The 25,927-nt window shown below is 35.1% G+C and overlaps 1 protein-coding gene across 1 annotated transcript in view; it reads right to left on the reverse strand.

Annotated features, from left to right (window-relative positions):
- LOC108515206 (netrin receptor DCC) overlaps positions 1-25,927 on the reverse strand; it is a 222,517-nt gene that overhangs the window by 110,807 nt on the left and 85,783 nt on the right. Inside the window, exons 7-8 of the mRNA XM_017851901.1 lie at positions 21,431-21,625; positions 15,799-15,831 (exon numbers count right to left, since the gene is read on the reverse strand). Coding sequence (XP_017707390.1) covers positions 15,799-15,831; positions 21,431-21,625 — 228 coding nt within the window. The remainder of the gene's footprint in view (positions 1-15,798; positions 15,832-21,430; positions 21,626-25,927) is intronic.

Genomic DNA, 25,927 nt, shown 5'->3' on the forward strand with positions numbered 1-25,927 from the left:
GATATTGATGAGCCTGAGATCTCTTAATCTAAAGACAGAGACATCAAATTTTAATTTTAATTTTAATTTTGAGTGATGTTAAGTTTCCATTCCCTGAAATATGTCTTTTAATTTTCAGTAAGTCTCTCTTGGTGCAGCCAATTAATAATAACAATAATAATAATAATAATAATAATAATGATAAAAGATTATCCCATTGCTTTAAGGAGAGCATCACAAAGTTGTCAAACAAAGAGACACTAGAGGCTAAAAAAGGAAAGGATATGAATATATGGGTGTAACTTCTTGGCATATCACAGCATTTTTAAGAGCTTGTTGCTGTAGAACAAATATTGGATGTGGTTAGTTACCTTGGTTAATTTCATAAGCACTGATTTAGAGAAAGAGAGGACTAATCAGAATTTAGAAAACAGCTGGAGTGAAAGTCAGCTAATGCCAAGATATAAACTACTTCCCTATCTCAGAGGGCTTCATTTTATTAACGAAGCATAAAGCTGGTAATAATTCTTTCGAAAATTTATTAAATGCCTACTATATGCAAAGCATAGTCCTAGATCCTCAGGGAAGGAGTAGTATAAAAAGATATATTAGATACGGATCCTGCCAGGACAGGGAGAGTTGGTTCATTGTAATCAGATCCTATGCAGGCCTATTTATGTTTAATATTAACCAACTGCAGATGGTTCTTAATATATTCTGAGATTAAAGATTTAAGAATAACTTAATTCATTTATTACTATAAACTTACTACTAGGCTTAATTAAAAATGCTTTTTAATTATTAAAGTATTATTAAAATAATTATTAAAAGAACTGCATACAAATAAAAATAATATTTTATTTTCAGTCATATAACATTATATACTTTATAGTTAGTTATTTTAAAATCCTGAATTACATTTTTGCATATCATACTAAATTTTTAACAGTTTTACAAATTAAAATTCTAAATAATTAAATGGATTTATGGAAATTCAAATATAAATTTGGGGGAAATCACATAATACATTTCAGTTTTCTTCCCTCAAATAAAGTTCAATATGGTTAAAACATTTTGGAAATGAGTAGTTTATTTTCTCCTTTTCATATGAATAATACAATTTTATACTAATAGTGATCAAAGTGTACTATATGAAGGCCGGGTGCGGTAGCTCATGACTGTGATCCCAGAACTTTGGGAGGCCGAGGAGGGTCGATCACTTGAGGTCAGGAGATCAAGACCAGCCTGGGTGACATGGCAAAACCTCATCTCTACTAAAAATACAAAAATTAGCCAAGCATGGTGGTGCGTGCCTGTAGTCCCAGCTACTCCGGAGGCAGAGGCAAAATTGCTTGAACCCGGGAGGTAGAGGTTGCAGTGAGCCGAGATGGCGCCACTGAACTCCAGCCTGGGCGATAAAGCAAGACTCTGGCTCAGTAAAAAACAAAACAAAACAAACAACAATAACAAAACAAAGTGCACTATATACATATAATTCTACAGGATATAAAGAAGAATTCTGTATTGGATTACTGTGTACCCATGTTTTCTCAATAACACAAATTGAGGATAAGGGAAGAATGAGATATTAAAGAGTAATGAATTTATTTTCACTTAACAACCAGCTAATTTCATTTTTAAAAAAAGGAAAAAGAAAAAAAAGCTCTGCCAGAAAGTTTTGATAATGAAAACAAATGATTTTCTACTTTTACCATAGATTTTGGAACCATTAAATGGTACCTTCAGAAACAAAAAATAAATAAATATTAAATAGGCATTGGCTGAGTTAAAATAGAGGAAGCTTGTGGCTGTTTTGAGTTATTCAAAATAGTTTTTTATATATTTAATTTTTTTTTTAAATACTGCTTAGGCAGGTCCTAACCAGAAATTTCATGTACTTCTCCTTTCTTTGAATTTTTAAAATGTTATAAACTATAAAATCGTTTAAGGGGTTGCCTTTTACATTTTATCTAAAAGATTGGCCTTAAAAGGAATCTTTTATACCTTTTGGCACATGCCATATGATTCTTTAGACAAAAGTCTTCTTGATCTCCCTGCTGCCTGTTCTCTAAATTGAAGAAAAAATTGGCAGAAGTAATATGACTTCCTTTAGGAAGTCTGTTCATTGTTATATTCCTTTGTGCTAACTGAAGAGATGTGCAAATTGTGTTCTCAATGTCCTATGAGTAAGTAAAGGTAGTTAGGAAGCTTTGTAGTATTATTTTAATAATAAGTACAAATCTTAAGTTATTACTAGTATGCAATTTATTATTTATGTTCTTATCCTTACATGTCACCTAAATTATTTGTGTATTTTTATTGCGGTATATGTCTAAAATGAAATAACATTTATGTTTATATTAAATCCTTATTTGCAGCACACATGGGCAGATTGAGAATCTTTTCCATAATAAAAAATTTTCAGCACTGAACAAAGAGTAATTCAATTGGGATTTCAGTCCTAGAGTCTAGTTTTTCTGTGTGATTGTTTATAAGTTCAGAGAAGAGAGAGTGGAAAATTAATCTGCAGAAAATATGGAGAAAAGTGGATGTGATAGTTCTAATCGTTTGTTTAATCCATCTTCCCTGAATGGGCATAAGAGAGGGTCATCCAGGACGATATTCATACAATCAATCCCTAGAGAAAAACATATGGCCCATAATCTAAATCAAATGGACAGATTGGCCATCTAACAAATGTTCAATGTATATCCTTCCAAGGATGCAGAGCACTGAGATATCTTCTTGATCTTAAAATTTGTTATCTGAAAATTCGAATGATAATGATAGAAATTGCATTGATTTTCTGTCTTGTGTACCAGCAGATAAAGAATATCCATTAATATTACTTGAATACAGTTTTATTGTTCATCCAACACACAGATCATATTGAGATATATTTAAAGTAGGTGATTTGTCAGAGACTGAAATGTTTTTCTAAAAGATCCATTTACCAGGCAGTTGATAACAATGCTGATTTTAAACAAAGGCATCAGGCATTAAAAACCAGAAAGCAAAATCATAACCAATACGTAAGATATTTCAAATATTTTAATAGAAAAGAAGTAATGAGCTCTCTTCACCTTTTCCTAAGGTTCAACACAGTGTTTTCAAATCAACGTGAAAGAAAGTTCACTGACTGAAAGAAAATAGGTTGTTACTGCTATGGCTGCCACATATTGAACCCTGGTGCTCAGCAAATCCTTGCTGCTTTCCCTTCTTCGAAACTTTTGCTTTTATTTTTCACCTGTGGAAAGTCTAAGGGCAATAATCTGCAGGATATGAATGCATTTGGTAAACTACTCTGAGCCAGACAAAGGGCAAGAAAACCAAATATGCCATTACCCATATTTCTCTTAATTATAAGTGAAGTATTTTTGCAATTCCAATTTCTGTATTTAGGCCATAAAATATGAACAGGTTAGACTCTTCCTGAGAAGTAAATTCATTTTTTTAAAATCCTTAGAAATCAAATTCAAAACTAAGGTAATTTCACACACAAATAAAATGAAATTGAGTGAGCATAGAGTTATTACAAAAAATATGAGGGTACAAAACAGAAACTGCAGGCATCCTAAACAAATTTAAACAAATTTATTTCTTATCATAATTTCTGTTCTTGGTTTACATCTTAGCCTGATAATGGGTCTTGACTGTCTGAGGTATACATGTTGTCTCTTGCAGAGTTTGGCAAATAATAGGTGAAAAAATTTGTCTGTGTAATCTTCTAAAGTAAGAAACATGTTTATTGCATTATTTTTTGCAAGCACCAAAGTAAAGGCAGTACACTTTGCCAGGCCAACAAGTAAAAGCAGTATACTTTGCCAGGCCAACCCATATGTATGTATTTCTTCTTTTTTAGAAGAACACTGGTTTCTCCTATGAATTCTACTACTTCTCATTCTTACATTCTTGATGTCTCATAAGGGAGAGTGGAAAAAACTGAAAAGGCAATAACTAGGAACCCCAAAGGAGCTGGACAGATCAAGATCTGTTTGATAACAGGAAAGTAGTTAACCTCTTCTTAAAATTTCAGTCATAAAAGTATAAGTTCTGACCTCCACGATAATAACTACACTTAGTCTCTTCACCTTACCCTGGCTGCTGATGAAGACTTGTCAGCTGCTCCTGTCCACCCATGTCACCACCTTCTAAACAGCTAAAGACCAATATGTTTATTAGGTATTATAATTAATTATTTCATGCACGTTAAGGAGGGAACATCTGAATAACAATTGAATTTCTTAATAGAATAAAATATAAAGATGGCTTAATAATATTAGTAGTATGGTGTAGTACCGTGGTCTCTGAAGCCTTCCTCTCAGGTGGAATCTCCTTTTATGCACACTTGCCTCTAGTATATCTGAAATAACAGTCAGCTAGGCGTCTAAGAAACCACTTTTATATGCAGCTTAGTCTTTATTAAAATCTAAAAAGCATTCTGTTCCCCAAAATATGGTCACCGTCTTGGATGACTGGATATTTCCAAGAGCTAGTTCATTTGCTAGGTTTACAACATGAAGGAATGGACAATCTTTTTTGGACTTATAAAAAGAGCATCCGTTTCAAGACCACAGAATGATCATAAAAGTGCCCCCCATCTGCATGATTCCACAAGCTTATCCCAAATGCAGGTGTGACATACATTTGTGCCAGAGCAAATTTGCCAAGCATCCCAGGAAGAAGAGGCAGAAGAGGATGAGAGAGTTCTTTCTTCAAGTGCTAAGGTCTGGTAAGTTGCAGCATGCAGTCTGAAAACACTAGAACATGAGCATCCGCTGGTGCCCTGCTAGTCTGTGTAGGATAATGACACTGTTGGAGCACAGTGTTTCATCATTCATGTCTCCAGCCATGCTTCATGGGCATCCACTCAACAAATGCCTTAATAGATCCACAGGTGTAAGCATTGAGGAATATAAAATGACTATTGCAGAAGTTTGTAAGGCAGTCGAGATGGAAAATGTTAAGTGAATAATTATTAACCATATGGGTAATTTCCAAAATTCGGGGAAAAAAAAAAAAAAAAAAAAAAAAAAAAAAAAAACCGAACAATAGGTGACCCAGTGGAAAACAGGAATGAATTATCTACTTACATCTAGCAAAAAAGCTTCACAGAAGAATGGCATTTGATGTGAGAATTCTTTTTGCAAGTACCAAAGTAAAAGCAGTATACTTTACCAGGCCAAATAGTGGGAAAATATGTGTGATATATCTATATCTATATCTATAAAATAATACATATATATTTAAGGAAGCGCATTGGCTACTCCTATGAAATTTTACCAACAGTAAAGCAGTATTCTTTGCCAGGCCAACCAGCGGAGGAAAATATACATTATATATAAATATAAATATATATTTATATCATAATAAATATGTATCATAAAATATATATTATAAACATATATTATAAATATGTAATACACAGACATATCATATATATTTTAAGAAACACATGGTACTCCTTATGATTCTACTACTTCTCATTCTACATTCCTTGATGTTTCACAGAGGGAGAGTGGACAAAACTGAAAAGGTAAAATTAGGGAACCAAAAGAGCTGGACAGATCAAGATCTGTCTTGATTTATTAGTTACAGAACCATGAGGTGGATGAGCTTAGAGAAAAAAAGGCAGAGGTACAATAATAAAACTCCCTAAATACTCTGCAAAAGGGTCTAGAATTTATCTTATAGAGGATAGGGATCCACTGAAGATATTTTAAGCAGAACACTGACTAATTACACATGTATTTTAGAAAGATTATTCTGGATGAGTGTGGAACTAAATGGATCAGAATAAACTGTTGCAATAAATATGACAATAATATTAATTATGCATCTCTGAGGTAGACATTATTAACCTCATTTTATAGCTGAGAAAACTGTAGCTCAGAAAGATGAATAAATTCGGGGTTTCATTTGAAGTAGCTGAGACTGTATGGCTCTGATGATGATGATTTTAGCATTATCAGTGAATTAATAACTAAAAGAAGGAATGGGGGGCCAGGAGCAGTGGCTCATTCTTATAATCCCCGCACTTTGGGAGGCCGAGGCTGGCAGATCACCTGAGGTCAGGAGTTCAAGACCAACCTGGCCAACATGATGAAACCCCACCTCTACTAAAAATACAAAATTTAGCCGGGCATAGTGGGGCAGGCACCTGTAATCCCATCTACTCGGGAGGCTGAGGCAGAAGAATCGCTCAAACCCAGCAGGCGGAGGTTGCAGTGAGCCAAGATCATGCCACTGTACTCCAGCCCAGGTGATAGAATGAGACTCTGTCTCAAAACAGGAGAAATGGGGAAAATGGATGGTAGACAGAAATTAGAGCACTTCAAAGGGTTGGTCTTAGGGTATAAGGGTGAGAGTTTAGGTGTGTGTGACTTGAGATGTTGGCTCTTTTCTCAATTGAACATACAGAACAAAACAAGGCTTTGGCAGGGAATGAAAAATAGTTTCTTTGTAACCATGCAGAGTACTGGAAAAAGTGAAGGTGCCACCTCAGAAAACATATAACAGAAGTGGCCAAAAAAAAAAAAAAAAAAGCCAAGAAAATTATTTGAAGATGACTGCTACTGAGGCCCCATTCCTACTCCCATCCCATCATCCTTTTCTCTCCCTATCCCACAGTCACACCCCTCCAAGCAGGAAATGATCAATTTCAGCAACCAAGAGTGGATGGATTTCCAGGACTCGGGATACAAGGGAGCAGGCAGGTCTTCACTGGCCGGCTTAGACAATAGCTACTTGATATGTTGAAAAGTAGGAAAGCTCCATAACTACTACATTTAAAGAGTGGAGAGAAATAGCAAAAGCCTCTTCACCAACACAGGTCTCTGCCATAGTGTACTACTCTGCAAAGGTAGGCATGAGACATGTTTGTGCCTGAGCAAATTACATCCTAACTGTTTCTGGAGCCCATCCTGTAGTCCTCACTATTTTCCCAGTGTCTTGGCTTCCTAACTTTTCCATCCTAGAATTTCTCTACATAAGGGATCACCTACTCTTTCCCCTGGTAATAGTTTCCATTGAGTCAAGTTCTACTCATATATTTAAAGCCCAGTCTTAGGTTTTAAGAAGTCTTTTCTAATTCAGCCCACAATGATTTCTTATCAGAAATCCCATAGCATACACATGTAGACAGTACCATCTGATTTGGCATTTTGTATTTTTCATACTGGACTGGAAGTGTTAATATCCTCCTAACTATATTGCAAGCTTCTTGAAAATGGACCCATGGAACTATACTTCCTTCTAATGCTTTGCCAGGATCATTTTCTTCTAATGCTTCTAGTGCCAGCACAGTACTGAATACGTAGTTACTCACAAGTTATCAAAAGTGAGTCTAGTTCTTTTCGCACTTCATAGCCACAATTTTAACAAACTTATCAGCTTCCATTAGTTTTGATTTTCTCCTTTCTGTACTCAGAATTCCAAGCAGCTGGTGAAATTCAAATCTATAAACTTTCTACTAACAACGAAGGACAGCAAGACTGGAGGTCACAAAAAGAATGCAGGAGGTCACAGCCATCTACAAAAGTAACTACTATCAGCTGAATTACAGAGAACTTGTTTTTCTATTTAGTTTTTATTTTAGTAGGTGATTATCGAATATACTTTTCCCTGTTGGAAATATATGCGTAACTTCTCGTCTCCTCCAAGATCAGTAAATCTACAATATCCACAGCCATGTGCACTATGACTTTGAGCTGTCCAATCTATACTTTTCATCCAATGGTAAAACTTATCTTTCCAGATTACTCTGTAGCTGCTTCCCAAACATTTGTGTCATGATTCTATTAAGCAAACACTTATCAGACAACTAAAATAGGATAAATTCTAAATTAGGGAGGTGGAGATGACAATGTGAAGAATCTAGCCAGTTCTCTTGTCCTTGGGGAATTTAAAATCTGGTCAAGAAGCTAAGAATATAAATAGCAAAGTATAAGAAATGGAAAACACAATAAGATGGGTGTGATGAAAATACAGGTGAATAAAAGACCAGAAAGGTAAGAAAGGATTCTTGAAAAAAGTAAAATTGAGAAGGCAGTCTTAAAGAAGACTTTGCTTAGTTGAGAAAGAAAGAAAGCATAGCTAAGGCTGAGAAAATGGTACACATTACAGCATGTAGCTGTGAAAAAAATGCACTTTTTCCACAGTGATTTGTGACTGTGGCATATGTGGAGGGATCTACTGGCCATGAGTCCAGGAAAGAGATGTTAGAGTCAGACAGCCAAGGTCTTGATGTCAAAGAACTGACCTCATCCCCAAAGCAATAGTGACCCATCTGTGTTTTCGAAAGAAAATTGAGGTGGCAGAGTCTAGGACTGATTGAAGTGGGCAGAAAATAAAGCCAGGAAGACCTTGTACTTGGCCAATGTCTATAGAAAGGAAATGGCATCCAAAATACAGTGGTTCTTACAAGAAGAACCTGTTTATGGAATTTTATTTGAAGTGTATAAACAAAAATGTCTACTTTACAGGTGTGACAAGGTTAAAATTTTCCCATGAATCACGTCAATTCCTATGAGTACTGAGTATGTTTTTGTTCCTTCCAAGTTACCTATTAAAACATGAAAACTACTGAGAAGTTGATATAGGTAGCTACTTGCCTGCTTGCTGGGAACATGATAAGCACCTTAACACTCCATTAAAATCACATTATTCATTTTCTGCTACTACTATTTCACCACAGTCCTAATTTTGGAATTGCAAAATTTTGGACCTGGGAAAAACCCAGGTGAGAATAGCTTTTTCAAGTGGGTGTAGCAAGCAGTCGAATAATAACTGCGTTGAAACTATGCACAATAATAGGGTAAGAAGAGGTTTTAATTTTCAATTAAACAGTTCCCGTCAGAAGGCACTAAATGTTTTCATTTTTCAAATAGCAGCCTGGCTGCTGTAATCCAAACCCTGCAAAGTCTGGATTACATTAACTAAATTCCAAGCTTGACTAGACTGCCTCAAAAACTCTATTTCCCTGAAATTGGAAACAATTAACATTCTGTTTATTCATGAGATTAAAACTGCTGAGGTGTAAAATGGCAGGTGCAGTGTTAAGTACTTTGCCTGAATACCTTATTGAGGAAAGACAAAGTCCTTTAAACTAGGTGAACTTATGGTGATGCCATTTAGGTATAACTTTCTTGATGACAGATCATGAGTCTGCATTTCTAGAAATTACACAGCGTCAAGAGCAGAGATCCTCCAGTTAGGTAGCCTGGGTACGTATCTGGGCCTAATCACTGTCAACCTAAAAATAAAGACATATAGAGTTGAATCTCTGAGTAAAGAAGATATTTGAGAATATGAACTGCAATTCAGGACATACAAACCAAGGTAGCTGCAGGTGAGTCTAGAGAATAAAGGGAACGGCAGGAGTTTTATTGGGGAATAGAGGAAGGTTATGCAAGTTATTTTGAAAGTGAGTTAATTGGTGCTGGTAGTGTCTTCCAGGAGCTGCTGAGTGTCAGCAGGTGCTAGGTAAGACTTGGAATCTTAGAATCATGACCAGGTCTTTGCAGTTTTGGGTTTAGTCTCACAAGACAGTTCCTGGAATAAATGTATGTGATCTGAGTGCTTTTCCTTATAACCTCCTGACTCCATTTTAGTTGGGTATGACATGAATGACTCCATTTTGTATAATCAACTTTCACACCACTTACATACTGTGAGTGTTTGGGCACATTTTAACCTCTCTCTTTTTCTACATCTGTAAGGGTGCTATAAGAATTAAATAGGATTGCGTGTGCCCAGTGCATCAAAGAGTAGTTGACACATAGTGGAAAAACTATAAATGTGAGATGCTTCACTATGCAAAGATGTTATGCCTGAATTTTTAATTCTAATACCAATCTTAAAACTTCAAAATTTTAAATCTTGAAAGAAACCAAAAGATAATCTAGTCTAAACTCATCATTTTACAGGTGAGGATGTTGAGAGACGCCAAGTCACCTGCCCAACATTACAAAAGAGGTCCCAGTGGCAGGACTGTGCTAGAACTGATGGTATCTAATTCCATTCCAGTGCTCCTACAGCACACACTGAATGACTTCCAAATGAAAAGCTAGAGCATTAACAATCACTACCACAATCCACAGGAGAGTAATTCTTCCTCCTTGTTGGACAGGCAGTTTACAGCAGGCTTTCTTCATCTGGATCTGTAAACTGCCCTACGTACGTAGGGCTCTTCCCTAGGTCTAGCGTTTCAGATCACCCTTTTGCCAGGTCATGGAGAATTAAATACACTTGAGAGTGCTCAGAGTGAGCACTTTCTTTGTAATTCATCTCAGCAATGGTGAAAATCACTTCATGAAAATCCTGCCCACTTTAAGGTACAGTATCATCGCCACAGCACCTATTCTGTTGTTACAATGGGCAGACATAGAAACACACATGAAAAAGTAAACATTTCTGCCGATGCTAAGAACATCAATTTTCATTCAAAGACATCACAAAGTGGAGAACAATATTTGGGCATTAAATGGGACATAATGATACAAAAAAAAAAACCTTAAAAATTTGATCTAATAATCACTTTTGAGAAGCAGTCATGTTTCAGAGTTATAGCTAACCTCTATTGAAACTCAAAACAAAGAGATTTTCTAAAATGCTTCTGTGACACACTCTAAAAGGTTTGAGCTGATTTTAGAATGGAAATCAAATTTTTAAAATAAATATAGTAATCATTTATAGTAGAAAGACTGCACATTCTAGGAACCAGAAAGAAAAGTTTTGAGTTCTAACTCTGCCAACAGCTCTTTATGTGATCCTGAGCAAAATGTTTACCTTCTGCTTCTTTATTGGAAAAACTGGGGAAAATTAGTGAAGGAATGAAATAACAGCTTTCTTTTAAAAGTGGATGCTATAGACTGAATTGTTTCCCCAAAATGTGTATATTGAATCTCTAACCCACAATATGATTATATTTGAATATAGAGCCTTTATGAAAGTAATTAAATCATAAGGTTAAATGAAATAATAAAGTAGGGCCTCAATCGAATAGGATTAGTGTTCTTTGAAGAGGAGACACCAGAGAGGTCACTCTCCATCACGGGAAGACACAGCAAGAAGGTCATCTACAAGCCAGGAAGAAGACCCTCACCAGAAACTGACCATGCTGAACCTTGATCTGGGACTTCCAGCCTCCAGAGCTCTGAGAAGATAAGTTTCTGTTGTTTAACCCACCCAGTATATTGAGTTTTGTATTGACAACCCAAGCTGGCTTAGACAGTGAATTATCACCATCCCTGTTTCCTGAAATAAAGAAGTGTCAGGATCATATAATCAGTACTGTGGCCACCCCACTAACAAGATGACCTCAGATTGAGAGTTATTTGCCTTGTTATTTAAAATATTCAGAGATGTGAAAAGGAAGATCTATATAGGGAAAATAACAGTAGATAAAACTTCAGATAAAGCAACTTTATAAATATATGTCAAATATGAATGTGTGGCTATATATATGTAACATATCTGTTGTAATGCAGTTGATGGTTAAAATCAGGGCTGGGCGTGGTGGCTCATGCCTGGAATCCCAGCACTTTAAGAGGCCAAGACAGGCAGATCACAAGGTCAGGAGATCGAGACCATCCTGGTGAACACAGTGAAATCCTGTCTGTACTAAAAATACAAGAAAATTAGCCGAGCGTGGTGGCACATACTTGTAATCCCAGTTACTCAGGAGGCTGAGGCAGGAGAATCGCTTGAACCCAGGAGGCAGAGGTTGCAGCGAGCCAAAATTGTGCCATTGCACTCCAGTCTGGGTGCTCTCCAATAATAAATAAATAATATTATTTGTTATTTAAAAAATAAAGAAAAATAAAATAAAATATTTTTTTAAAAAATACTTTTGGAATGTGGTTTCTGGGGCTGGAATTATGGCCTTTCTACTTACTAGTTGTGTTTCAGTAGACAAATAATAACTCTCTGAGCTTCAGTTTCTTCCTTGCTAAAATGGAGACAATAATAGCACCTTTCTCACAGTACTGTTATGAGAATTCAATGAGTCACTCCTGTAAAACTTTTAAAACAGTGACTGCTGGCAAGAGCTGCATAGGGGTTCATTTTACCATTACATAGGCTCACATCAGCAGAGACAAATTGAAGGAGTTTTAATCAAAATATAGAAAAAAAGGAAAAAAATCAAAAGCGAAAACAAAAATCAAAACAATTATTGAATTCAGACAGAGAGAGTAGAAGGATGGTTACCAGAGGCTGGCAATGGTAGTAGAGGGCTGGGGAGAGGGGAGGTGAAGATGATCAATAGGTATAAAAATATGGTTAGAAATAATGAGTAAGACCTACTATTTGATAGCACAACAGGGTAACTATAGTCAATAACTTAATTGTACATTTTTAAATGAACAGTGTAATTGAATTGTAAGTCAACAGATAAATGCTTGAAGGGATGGATACCCCATTCTCCATGATGTGCTTATTTCACATTGTATACTTGCATCAAAACATCTCATGTGCCCCACAAATATATATACCTCTGTACACACCCAAAAATTAAAAATAATTTAATTTTTTAAAGCATAGCTTTTCTATCTAACCTCTGCACCCACTTCACATAGCCTGTGCAATTTCCTTACCCAACCCTCCAAAAAAATGAAACTCTGGTTTATCTCTAAAATTTATTTTACCTCCAAACTTATTTGCCACCTGTGCCTGGAAGAATCTACAGAAATAATTAGGACATGGAGCAAGAAAGAGGGTGATGCAAAAAAGGAGAATTATAGAGAAGGTCAAGATTAGAAAGTTTTAAAAATGCTAGATTTCATCGATTTACAATTACATAAAGAAATCAGGAGTTCTATGTGAATTGCCTATCATTGTCAAAAAACTACTATACCACTGCTCAGAAGAAAATATTTTCTCCAAATTGAAACCATTTCAAATGACTTTTGTGTTCACATTTATGTTCTTCATGACAGATCTTCAATCTCTAAAATAATAATTGTGACAATAATCTGAACAGATATGCTTTTTTAGGACAATCAAAACTGGTCTCACTTTCTCTCATATAAGTCAAATTCAACCTCTTGCTTCCTTATTTAGGATTCATCTTTGCAAGGTTAATTCTGACCCCAGTGCCACATTTTTTTCTCTGAGGGAATTTTCTCTCAGCAGAAATCCAGCTCCTGTCATAAATGTAATCGTGGGATCATTTCTCCATGAGAAGGGGGCAAATAGGTCTAACAGTGGGCACGGTAAAATGTATTCACCTAATTTGCTGTGTGCTGGGAATGGGAGAATTAAGATCAGCCTTTCCCTATTATTTTCGTCAATCTTAGAGGGATCTTTAATCTGGGTTATTTCTCAGGCATATGGTCATTAACTCAGAAGACTGATTTTGTTTATAAAACGTGCTTTGAGGGTGCAGCAAAGTTTATATGCTTTCTTTGTAAGAATTTAAAGATATTAATTATAACCACTAAATTACATGTCATCAGTCCCTCTCAATTTTATAAGTGAATTGAGTTTGAGGTAAAATTTAGAACCTATCAACTTGATCAACTAACTATATGCCAGCTGTGACTGAATACGGCTCCAGGTTACATATGTGACAGAATCCTTCTGAGCAATATTAGATGAAGAAAAAGAACAACTGACTCAATATATTAATGGACTCAGCCACTGGCAGTAATTCTTGAGGGGGTCCTTTTGTTCCTAAGAACTAGACTGATTTATTGTAGATGGAGACTCAAAGTAAAATCCATGGAGGATGTGTGATCATAGGGACGGGGAAATAATTTACTCATTTACCTTTCATCAAATAATCAATTTACAGAATATATGTGTGGTGGTTTAAATATTAAGCAAAACAGTTACCTTAGAAAACTAAAAGCAATTAGCAACAGAAAAAAACAATGTAATAGCATCCAGAGAGAAGTGGAAAGTTATTTATTGAGAAGCTTGGACATGTCAACTAAGTGGCTAATAATGATTTTTTTTTTTTTTTTTTTTTTTTTTTTTTTTTTTTTTTTTTTTTTTTTTTTTTTTTTTTGAGACAGAGTCTCACTCTGTCCCAGGTTGGAGTGCAGTGGCATGATCTCAGCTCACTGCAAGCTCTGTCTCCCAGGTTCAAGCCATTCTCCTGCCTTAGCCTCCCGAGTAGCTGGGACTACAGGTGCCTGCCACCACGTCCAGCTAATTTTTTGTATTTTTAGTAGAGACGGGGTTTCACCATGTTAGCCAGGATGGTCTTGATCTCCTGACCTCATGATCCACTCACCTCGGCCTCCCAAAGTAATAATTACATTTCAACTGGTTCAGTTATTTTATTTTGTTCTCTATTATTTTTAAATATAATTTCAAAACTTAGGAGTTATCTGTCTGTGGAAGCTTCAAATTTATTTAAGAAGGTTATGAGAGGTTGTTTCAATTGTTTTATAACTGCAGTAGTAAAGCTGTTTCTATTAACTATTCCAGATTTGAATTTGACCAAGACTAATATTTAATTTATCTATGTAAATACATGCCAAGTGATAATTACTCATCATTAATATTTTTTACAAATATTATTTAGAAGATATTAACCGTATGAAAATATTTTCAGTGGAAGCAGGCAGGAGCAGCTAGATTAATGAAAATCTTAACCCTGAGTAGGCATTGCTGTACACAGTCTCATTTCAATTATTCCACATGTAAACCTTTAGCCATGTTCTGTTAAGCAGCTGCATAGCATATGTCGCCAGAGAAGAATGTAAACACAGGACCATTGGAGAAAATGCTAGTCATGCAGGCAGCCTTCTGCTGTTAGGGAGAGCCAGCATCCAGAGGCTTAATATTTGTCAAAAGTTAAAAAGTATTCATGTTGAAAGAAAGCATTCTCCTAATCTCGCAACATGGAGCCTTATGAGACACGATGTTTGCAAGTTAAGTTCTGCCCACCGTAGATGTCCAAAGCAGGAAGGAAACAAACTATATGAACTATAGACTCTCAATCTACAAATACTGACAGCACTGACTACGACCAGTTTATAGTATTTCCTAACTCTTCTGGAAAGAAAATAACATCCTTAAAAAAATAAAACTCATAAACTATTCATTTTCTCCCTCAGCTTTCAACTAATTGTCCTTTGTGTAAAGATAATAGAATCCTAATTTATCAATCAGCCTACAAATCACAGTAATAGTAAATTCATATCTACTTATAAGTTAATGGATAACTCTTATTTATCTCCATTTTGTCTCTGTATAAAACTTTCCCTGTTTCTCTACACAAATCAGCTTTTAGTAAATAAATAAGGAAAAGGGAGGAAATACTGTGCTCTGAGTCAAATGAGCATCTGATTCACTGAATAAAAGCTTTCTGGCTTCAAAATGAACAACGATAGTGCCCTAAAAAAGTTGATCCAACTTTGATTTGATATATTAAAAGAAGCTCATTGCAGAGGAAAATCACACATAATTTACGGTTTTTCTCTGTAGAGCTACAGAACTTTAATCCATAGCTCACGATAGGGTGCAAGAGCAGCTTGAAAATTACGCTGAGCTTAATTATACTTAATGTGAATTATTCAGAAGTGCAGACAGAGACTAAAAATTTATTTCATACAAAGAAGCTTGACATTTTAATTGGTCCTTCAGAATAGAGACAAAACAATTTCCTCTCAAGAAAATTTACATCTTCCTTATCAGAGCCGCAGCCTCAGCCAAGCAGAGCTTCATTAACAAGATTAATCATCACGCCAGTGTCTGCTTCATCAGGTGTATGGTCCAGGTGAAAAGAGAAATATAAAGTAATGACTGACATTTCTAACAGACAGGATTGATTCAAGGAACACAAAATGACAGATTGAGCCACCATACCTTGGTCATTAGCCATTTTGTCAGGGTGTTCCACTGTGGGGGAAGAAAGAAATAATATTTTTAGACTTTGACAATTCCTAGCAAGAAAGCTGACATATCAAACCAACAGTTCTTTTAGCAAGTTTTATTTTAAGGTTAGTGCCCTATTGAAATAAAATTGATAAGGACCCAAACTTGCATGTTTATTTCTATTAAATAAGTATTCAGAGAAAAATGGATATTCGCAGCAGAAAAATGGTGCTGATAATATGTTGTTTTGTGCCATGTACTCAATTAATTCCTAAAAATTATCTTACTTTTCAAGTATCCCTTAAACATAAACTCAGAACAATTATATAAATTTAATTAAAACTAGAATTAACAGTAAAATAAAAGTATGCAATTACTAAGTAATTATCACCCATATATATACATAGAAAGTTCAGGAAGCTATTTTCTTGTATGTGGCTTTTCTTTAAATAACTTCACCAATTCTCACATCGATTGGGTAAAATAATTGGCTATCATAAATATGGTACAATATAATCTGAATATCTTGATAAATCTTTAGCCCTTGTGAAGATAGCTCTTGAGTTTTTGACAATTTCGGATGACTTACAAGTAATAGTCTTAAAATGACTTTTGAAATTTAAATTTAAAATATAAAATTTTAAATTTAAAACTCACTAAATTTGGTTTTAAAGATGATTTTTTTTTCTGCTAATCAAATGAAACTAAATAAGAGGTAAATCTCTAGTATTATCACATTTACGAAAATTATATGACATTTTGACCAAGGCAGACCTTCATAAGCTTCCCTCCATCAATTACTAATAGAATTATTTTTGCCTAGACTTGACCGTCTTTGAGTTTTGAGTCTTTGGGGCATATTTAACTCACTTAATTCCATTCAAACTTGATAGATAGGATACAACACTTGCTGATTGCTTCCTGTACATGTCTCAGTAAAACTCACATAGAGAAAATATTATAGGTAGCACCTGATAATATAGTCTCTCATCTGATGTGGCGCTATTATAGCACATCAATCGGCATTTGAAAAATACCTTAAATGCCCTACAGGTGGTGATCCTTCCTTTTCTAAATAAAGCAGCACAAATCATTGTCTAATAAGAATGTTTAGAATTGAAATACGTAAATATTGATTCTGTTAATGAAAGCCCCTTTCAGATGAACAGGGTTTATGTCTATTACATCCTAAGAGAGATTTCTAAACCAGAAATCAATTATAATTTCTTTCATTTAAACATAACATATAGACATATTCTATGAAAAGATATCTTGATAAGTAGATTTTGAATTGTGAATTACTATTTGGAAAATGATATACATACAATAATTTTTATGTTATTATTATTATTATTTTTAAGATGGAATCTTGCTCTGTCACCAAGGCTGGAGTGCAGTGGCCGATCTCAGCTCACTGCAACCTCCGCCTCCCAGGTTCAAGCCATTCTCCTGCCTCCGCCTCCCAAGTAGCTGGGACTACAGGCATGTGCCATCATGCCTGGCTAATTTTTTGTATTTTTAGTAGAGATGGGGTTTCACCACGTTAGCCAGGATGATCTCAATCTCCTGACCTCATGATCCACCCACCCCAGCTTCCCAAAGTGCTGGGATTACAGGCGTGAGCCACCGCGCCCAGCCAGTGTTTATTATTTTACAATTCTATAAGTATTATTTTAAAAAGTTATTGAGATATAATTGAAAAGTAAAAAGCTGCCCATATTTAATGTATGCAATTCAATGAGTTTGAGAGTAAGGATATACTTATGAAACCATCACCACCTTCAAAGCCACAGACTTGCTCCTAAACTCCCAAAGTTTCCTCCTACTGCTTTTATTATTATTTATTGTGGTATAAACACAGTGTATGATCTACCATCTTACTAAATTTTAAGTACATAATACAGTTATATAATTTATAGGAACTATGCTGCATAGCAGAGCTGCAGAATTTATTTATCTTGACACTTTCTGATGGGCTAGTGGTTAGAATTTGGTGCTCTCTGAAAGTTTTAAATAAGTTTTATGAAATCTTGTACCTTGTCAAGATTTAACAAACATTTTTAAAGGTTTACCAGCCATTTAATTTATTTAATCACCACAATTTAATTGTATCTAGAGTTTCTCTTCTGCTTCCCATTGAAAATCAATGGCTTCTCAAATACATTTTATTATAGTGTTTTATTTATAGTGTTGATACAGGTGCTTCTGACAGGCATTTGCATTATATGTAGCTTATGGACATTAATAGGATTTTGAACTGAGATCCTAACACAGCTGTGGAGAAAGGACAGTATGTTGTTGGAAGTGCTATATCAGGTATCCAGCAACAATGACCTGAGCCTTGACAGGATATGTCAAGGTCATAAGTGCAGTCACAACCAGGTCATAACCAGGAAGTATGTAGGCTTGGCAGCCAGATTGGGACACACTTAAGAAACTATCCTCATCAGCATCTCATATTAAGGTGAGAACTCTTTAGAATTATGTCAAAAAAAAGATGAGAATACCAGCCTTATCTCATTTCCATTCTTTGTCTGCCCTTTATCTTTAATCATATACATGTATTGTCTGCAGTCTAAGATATTTTTAGCAAGGGATAAATAACTACATGTTATGATAGACAAACCCATTCTCATTCTTATCTTTTGAATTTATTTTTCTACTAGCAAACCTGCACTGAATAGAACTTGAGAAATTTTGAATATCTCAAAATGTTATCTACTGAAGAGTATTTTCCAACAGGGACCATATGGATTCTCATAACTACCCTTTATTGGAGACAAAAATGACTTCAATTTGTGCTTTGATTTTTTTCTATCATATGTTTCTATCATTTGTCAAGAAAAATCATGTTTTTTTGTCATAAAAGAATTTGACAACTAGAACTTTTTTCTCTTCTGGTCCAAAGCTTTCAGTGCTATATTCTTGGATAGGAGAGAGACACATTTCAGAATGATGACTAAGGATGCCCAGAGAATTTACTGTACTCTATTGGGCTTTCACGCTGAATACCACTCTTTTGTGTGTAGGAAGTGACTCCCTCCCTCCACCAGAATCCTCTGTGGTCTACTCCACTGGGAGCATCCTTACTCTCTATTATCTGATAGGCCAGCATGGAGAAATGTACTTTGTTAGCAGGAAAAACCCACAGGATAGGGCAGAGATAGACATAAGTCTTCCAATAGTTTGACAGTGTGCACGTATCCCAGTGGGACCCTGGGGAGGATTTGTGGAAAGAAGTTGGGTATGTGCAGAGTCCTATGTGGTCAAGTAATCAAGGTCAAGATTCTTTTCATTAACATTTCAAAGAAAGAATTAGATACATCATATATGTGTACCTACATAAGTTTATAGCAAGATAATCCCTTTCTAATTACAAACGTCCTTTTAATTAAACAGTGATTATTGACTGAGTTTCCTGTGCTTCTATGACTGGTTGTTAATACCAAAAAGACTAAATGTTAGCCTCTAGAAGAAAATGCTGCGATCGTTGCAAAGGCTAAATATGAAGGAATGATCACTGCAAAAAGTAAATATGAAGGAATGAAGTTTGTGGACACCTGCCTGGGGTAAGCGTTACTATGAAACACTTGCCCATTACCCAGTAGAGTACTGGGAGTTTTCTCAGCTTCAGGACATCTAAGCCTTTGTCTCGGGCAAACAAAGTTACATGCCGATGAACAGAGTATTCTTTGGTGCAGCTTTGGGAACTGAAAATCTTAAATCAGAGAGCAATAGCATGATTTTATCTTTGGTGTAGATTTGGCTCTACACCAAATCTTTAAAACACTTATGTTGTAGCTTTAAATCTCTTACGATGAGTAATTTACTTGTCTTAGAACATTTGTCATTGTAGGTGTCTTGTAAGATGCATGCATATATAAAATTATTAATAAAAGTGACCAATATCAATATTTCTGAGTAATTCTAAATAATCAAAATTTTATTTTAGCATATGAGCAACATGTATTTAAAATAGAATTACTATTATCGAGCATGACATTTAGGGTAGACAATATTAAACATCAAATTCGGGTATTAGAAATAACTCTGAACTATTATGTCATAGAATAAATTCCTGAACTTGTTCTTAGTTTTGAAAATAATTTTCTACATGTGTTTAGGACACTTAGGATAAACAGTACCAAATGAAATACTGAGCTCATTAATCCCTAGGACGGCTTGTGCGTCTGCAAATCTTATCACTCATCACTCTGCTGTTTAACACATTTGGATGCCTTACATCGTCTTCAACCTTTCCTCAGATCTCTCAGTTGGCAAACAGTATGAGTATGAAATTAATTTGGCACTCATCTATAGATAAAAATGAAACATTTGCAAAATACGATCTAGTTACATTTCATGCTGCTACAAAATGAATAACCAGTTGCCTTTTGATTGCTCATTTGGAGTGAAACCTGATTGAGATATGAGTCCTCAAAATTTAGATAGACAAAGATTAGTTCATTTCTATCCTACCTCCCTCCCAACTTCTCTGTCATTAAGAACTGTCATGCAAGCTTTGGCTGAATGCTTGCTTGTGTGTTGTTGGCAAACTTTCAGATTAGCTGCCACCCAAACCCAGCTTTTGAATAGTTCACTCATCAGAATTCTGAAGTCCCTTATTTACTAGGGTACCTTTCCTAGAAGAATTGAAGAATAGGCTATACAGTTATTCTAAGACTCTTTTTTTAGTGTGTCAAGCAATTGCATGAAGATATCAACCATTCATGTGTTTCTAATTTTTTAGTTTACTATCATGTATTAAGTTTTCTGCCAGTCATAGAGGTATGATGTGATCACGGATTTAAGAGCTAAGTTATTCTTCTCTAGAACAACATATATCATGCCTTAAATACAAAATTTCAAATATTAGCTGTGAAACTTATTTCAAATTATTCAATTGTTAAATGAATTAAACATTCAATTTTTTTCAATTATTTGAATGTTTTAAATTAATTTCAATTGTTAAATGACTCTTCAAACTATTTGTCCCCCAGAAGAATAATATTGTGCTCTAAAATAGTAAGTACTTATATGGAAATATTTTGATGTAATCACTACTATTCAGCTTTAGTGTTTTTCTGTATGAACATATTTCTTCTAGATATCATATTGCATTTTTTTTTTTATAGTTTCTACCTTGACGCTTTACAATAAATACATTTTTTGTTTGTTTGTTTTGGAACTTTCTGTCTTGCCATATCAAAATTTTCTTTAATATATAAGGGATAATCGTACCTGAAAGGAAATACCTAACGTTGGCGATAGTATGCTATTCACATAATTCAATACATTTTAATATTTATCCCCTTACATAAAATGACTGAAGCATTTCATTATATTTTGAATAGAACCAATATACATGACATCAATACAAACTTCTAGACGGACCCTAAATGAAAAAAAGTTAGGTTAAATATGCTTGCCATGTGCTGATGGCAGATCTTTCTTTGATATGTTGGCTTTGAGCATAAAAAGATACATTTTAATTTATTTTGAATGTCCACTGCCGCCATGTTGCCAACAAGAGATGGCGCAGGGCTGTTTCTAACACAGACTGCAAAGCTATTTCATAACAATCCCACAGGAAAAGAAAAGCATAATAGGAAAGTATTCAAACCTTTCAGAGTCCTAAAGAGGATGGGATCAGAGAGTGGCCCTACTCCTTTCGAATTTCGTGCTTGAATTCGAAAGTAATACATAGTGTCAAGGTTGAGATCCATGATTTGATGAGTAAGCCGATCACCGCTGATTGTTTCCATAATCCAGTCATCAATTGGGATGTTCTTGTCCAAGGTATAAAACAAGATGTAAGCTGCATAAATAGACAAATGTGACTTAATTTGTTGTACTACATGCTGCAGTTCTGCTTCCAAATACCCGTGTTTTCCAAATGTAATTTAAAATAATTATATGTCCACAGTCTGTAAACTATAGCAGTTCTGTAAGTAATGTCTTTTTTTCATAATGCAAGGATTAGATAATTGCTGCAATGTACAGAATCAGAAAATAGAATAAGCTGTTAGAAATAAAATATCTGCTACATTTAAAATGTGTGCTTTCTGCTACCTATAAATCCTGATTATTAGTTTGCTCTAATATGAAAGCATGATGAAAAATGTTAAACAGAGATAACAAGTCTGTATAATTTTCCCTGTAGTCCAATGATGAAAATAAACAATATTTATTTTGACTTGTGCTCAATAAAAATGTATTGGAAGGTATAAAATGCCATGCATGTTTAAAGTGTAATATAAATAAATGATCATATTTGATCACTATAATGACTTAGTGAGGGTACCAGGGGCCGTGTTGCTTTCCTTTCACAGATGATGAAGCCGCAGGTGACCCAAGCTGATTGGTAAAAGGTCTAGGCAACATTCTTCACCACCACACTATGTATGGGATTCTTTAGCAGTATACTATTTCTCCCAGTCCAGTCTAGCTTGTCAAATAAATAAGTACTGCTGGATAACTGCACATGATCTAGTTATTATCTTAGATATTAATAACCTATGTTTAGATAGTATTATTTATTTTCTGTGTTAGGGGATATGTTACTTGAGTGCTAGTTGTGTGTACTCAGTTATGACAGTCTAATATGTACCCGAACAAATCAAAGGATTCTTGTCACATATTTATATTCTAACACTATACTTAACCAATTTGTGACCTAGCTCTAATTTTAAAACATTAATTAACAACTTTTATATTATATTGTCAGATAATATTGTAAAGGCACTCATGATAGGTGTCATTGATAAACAAATGTCGTGCTGATATCCATTTCTGCCACAATTCTTCAATGCTATCTATATAACATAGGCTATAAGTGTCCCTCATGCTATTTATGCATCAAATACATTCTTTGTAAGTCATTTTCTTAAGAGCAAGTGTCTTCCTTTGATTTGCCTATTCTTTCCTTTTCAGACCCTCTTGTCCCAGCTGGACTGGGGATCTTCACCCACAGGTCTTCGCAGTGGTTATGGGTTATGTCAGAGGGTTCTCAGACTCAGAAAATAGCCATGTACACTATGTACATCTCAGTACAAACCCTTACTAGAGGAAGACTGTTCTCCATACCATGATTATTCTTCCTTCCCACTTATTCCCACACCATTCCACCTTTCCTCACTCCATCCAAATCCTACTCATCCATTAAGGTGTACTTTAAGCTGTATCTGGCCTATGAAACCTTCCTCAATCACAAAATCTCCTCTCCATAAACATTGTAACACACTTCAATAAAGTAAAAACACATGTACCGTTTTGTATCACTCATCACTTAATCCCATAGTGCCTTATAGAATTATGCCTGAGTTTGGGGGATGCATCACTGGATATTTTGTCCTTCTGATTATGTAGGATTAAGCAATGTTACAATCTCCAACATCTGGAAGACCATTTCTCTTAAATTTTGACAAAAGGTGAAAACTTACATCTATTTTGTATTGACTTTCACCTTTCCCCTAGGTTTGGTATTTCCCAAATCTGCATAATCATAACAGTTACCTGAAGGATAGGTACAGATAATAAAATACAGACCCCAAGACAGGATATGTTGATTTAATACATGTGGTGAACAATCTTTGATGACCACCAATTATCCTCATCCTCTAGCAATATCATGCCTTTGTGTATTCCTTTCTGTCGGTATGTAGATGGGTCCTAAGTCTTGTTTCTAACCAACAGAAGACAGGAGATGCAATGGAATATCAATTTCACAATCGTGTTACTTAAGATCATGATATATGCCTTGCTAGCAGATACCCGACTCTCTTCTTTTGCCGTTGATGAACACATCTGCCCAACGGAGAATACTTTGTGGCAGGAACTGAGAGTGGTTTCTGGCCAACAGTCAGTTAGATACCAGCTGTTGAATCACATGAATCATGACAACAATCACATAAGCTTAGAAACAACTATTTCCCCTGTGAAACCAAAGATGAGACCTCAGCCAGGTGAACATCTCAATTTGCAGCCTTGTAAGAGACCCCAAAGCTAAACTGTGCTCAGATTCAAGACCCACAAAAGTTATAAGATAACAAATATGTGCAGTTTTAACCTGCTAAGTTTGTGATAATATTGCTATACAACAATAGGCTTCTAATACTATAGGTCAAGGGTAACCTCAGTAATCTGTACCTGAAATGATTTCTGTGATCAACAAGGTCAGGGACATATGGATATGTGGGATCTGTACATTTTTGGCATTTGTTGTGATGTCAGTGATGAAGATATGAATATCTTGAGATGTTGTGAGCTTCGAAGCTAAAAGGCTTACCAAGATAAACAATTTAACGCTTACCAAGATAAAGCGTTTAAAATCGACAGCTCTGGGATCAAACTAAAGTTGAAGGTGCAGACATCAGTTTCTGACAATTCCAAATTGAATCTGAGCAAATTCCTTATATATGTGGTGAAGCCTACCCTTTTCTTAAAATTTAAGAACTGAGATGGAGAATAAAAACAGACTTCATCATTCAAAAGTCTAAAAAATGGCCTTAGAGAAAACAAACAACTTCACTGGGATGTGTATGTTTGGTATATTTGAGAGATAATAAATTCATCATTGAAGCCTTACCTTATACATTTCTATATAACCACACAGGTTGAACAAACGTACTGCTTTCTCACTACCTTTCTGTACTTGTATACTTACTCTCTGTGTCCAAGTATCGCTTTTTTTTTTTTTTTTTTTTTTTTTTTTTTTTTTTTTTTTTTGACAGAGTCTTGCTCTGTCACCCAGGCTAGAATGCAATGACTAGATCTCTGCTCATTGCAACATCCGCCTCCCAGGTTCAAGCAATTATCCTGCCTCAGCCTCACCAGTAGTTGGCATTACAGGCATCTGCTATCATGCCTGGCTAATTTCTGTACTTTTGTAGAGATGGGGTTTCACCATGTTGGCCAGGCTGGTCTAGAACTCGTGACCTCAGGTGATCCTCCCACCTCAGCCTCTCAAAATGCTGGGACTACAGGCATGAGCCACTGCACCTGGCCTCTTTTTCTTTCTTTTTTTTTTTTTTTTTTTTAAACCTCAGAATTCCTAACTCTACTATAGACACTTTTCCAGAGAAAGTAACAAAGGGAATAAAATGATCTGCCTTCTGGAAAGCAATATTTAAGAAGCAAGTGGAAGAAATTTCTGCAAATCAGACTGAGAAGCTATATCCTGGCAGTGGGAAGAAAAGTGCTTTGATGATTTTACAAAAGGGAGACAAAGTAAACTAGACAAATAACACAGAAAAATAGAATATAACCTTACATATTAGACTGTATTAATAAGGAAACGATCTTTGAAAGACCTAACTCTTCTATCTGTTTTGGTCTCTGATCTTAAATATTGTTGGGCACCGCATTTATTTAGGCCTATGTTACACATCTCTGGCTATACAATAAGTCACTTGGGAAGCTTTTAAAAATTACCATGCTCAGTCCCTTCTCATATGAATTAAATTAAAAATCAGCTGCAAATCACTGATTTAGACCAGTAGAATACTAATAAATTGTAGCAAAACATAGTGTAATAATTAGGAGTATAAACCTGAGTTTTAAATCCTAGCTCTGCCACTTCTTGCTTATTTGACTTTGGGCAAGTTATTTACTCAGGAAAGGCCTAAGTTTTTCATTTCAAAATGGAATAATAGGAATATGTAATCACTTATATCATACTAAAGACCTTAGAAGAATGCCAAGCACATAATAAATGCTTAATGTATTTTGAACCATTTTCTTCTGAAAATGTCCCTCCAAATTCCTAAGTTGCCAGTTTATGAAAAGAGAATTTAGGCACTGGGATTATCTGAATTTCCTTCTTTTTTGTTTAATCTTTGTGAGTACTTATATTTAAAAATGGATGATCTGGATTCTGTATAAAGCACATTAGTAAAGCCTCACCCTAGAATGGATTTCAAATTAGAATAATAATAGCCAATTTGTTTCAGTGCTCACTGGGTATCAGGGACTTTTCTCAGCACTGTATTATAACAATTCTTCTAGTGTGGTTCTATTACTATCTTTATTTTATAGGTGAGAAAGTGAGAAAGTGGGACTCAAGGATGTTAAATGAATTCCTCATGTGTCTCCCTTAGAAGCCTGAGTTCTTAACTACCNT

Source organism: Rhinopithecus bieti, unplaced genomic scaffold (assembly GCF_001698545.2).
Source record: "Rhinopithecus bieti isolate Rb0 unplaced genomic scaffold, ASM169854v2 scaffold_33647, whole genome shotgun sequence".
NCBI classification, from domain to species: domain Eukaryota; kingdom Metazoa; phylum Chordata; class Mammalia; order Primates; family Cercopithecidae; genus Rhinopithecus; species Rhinopithecus bieti.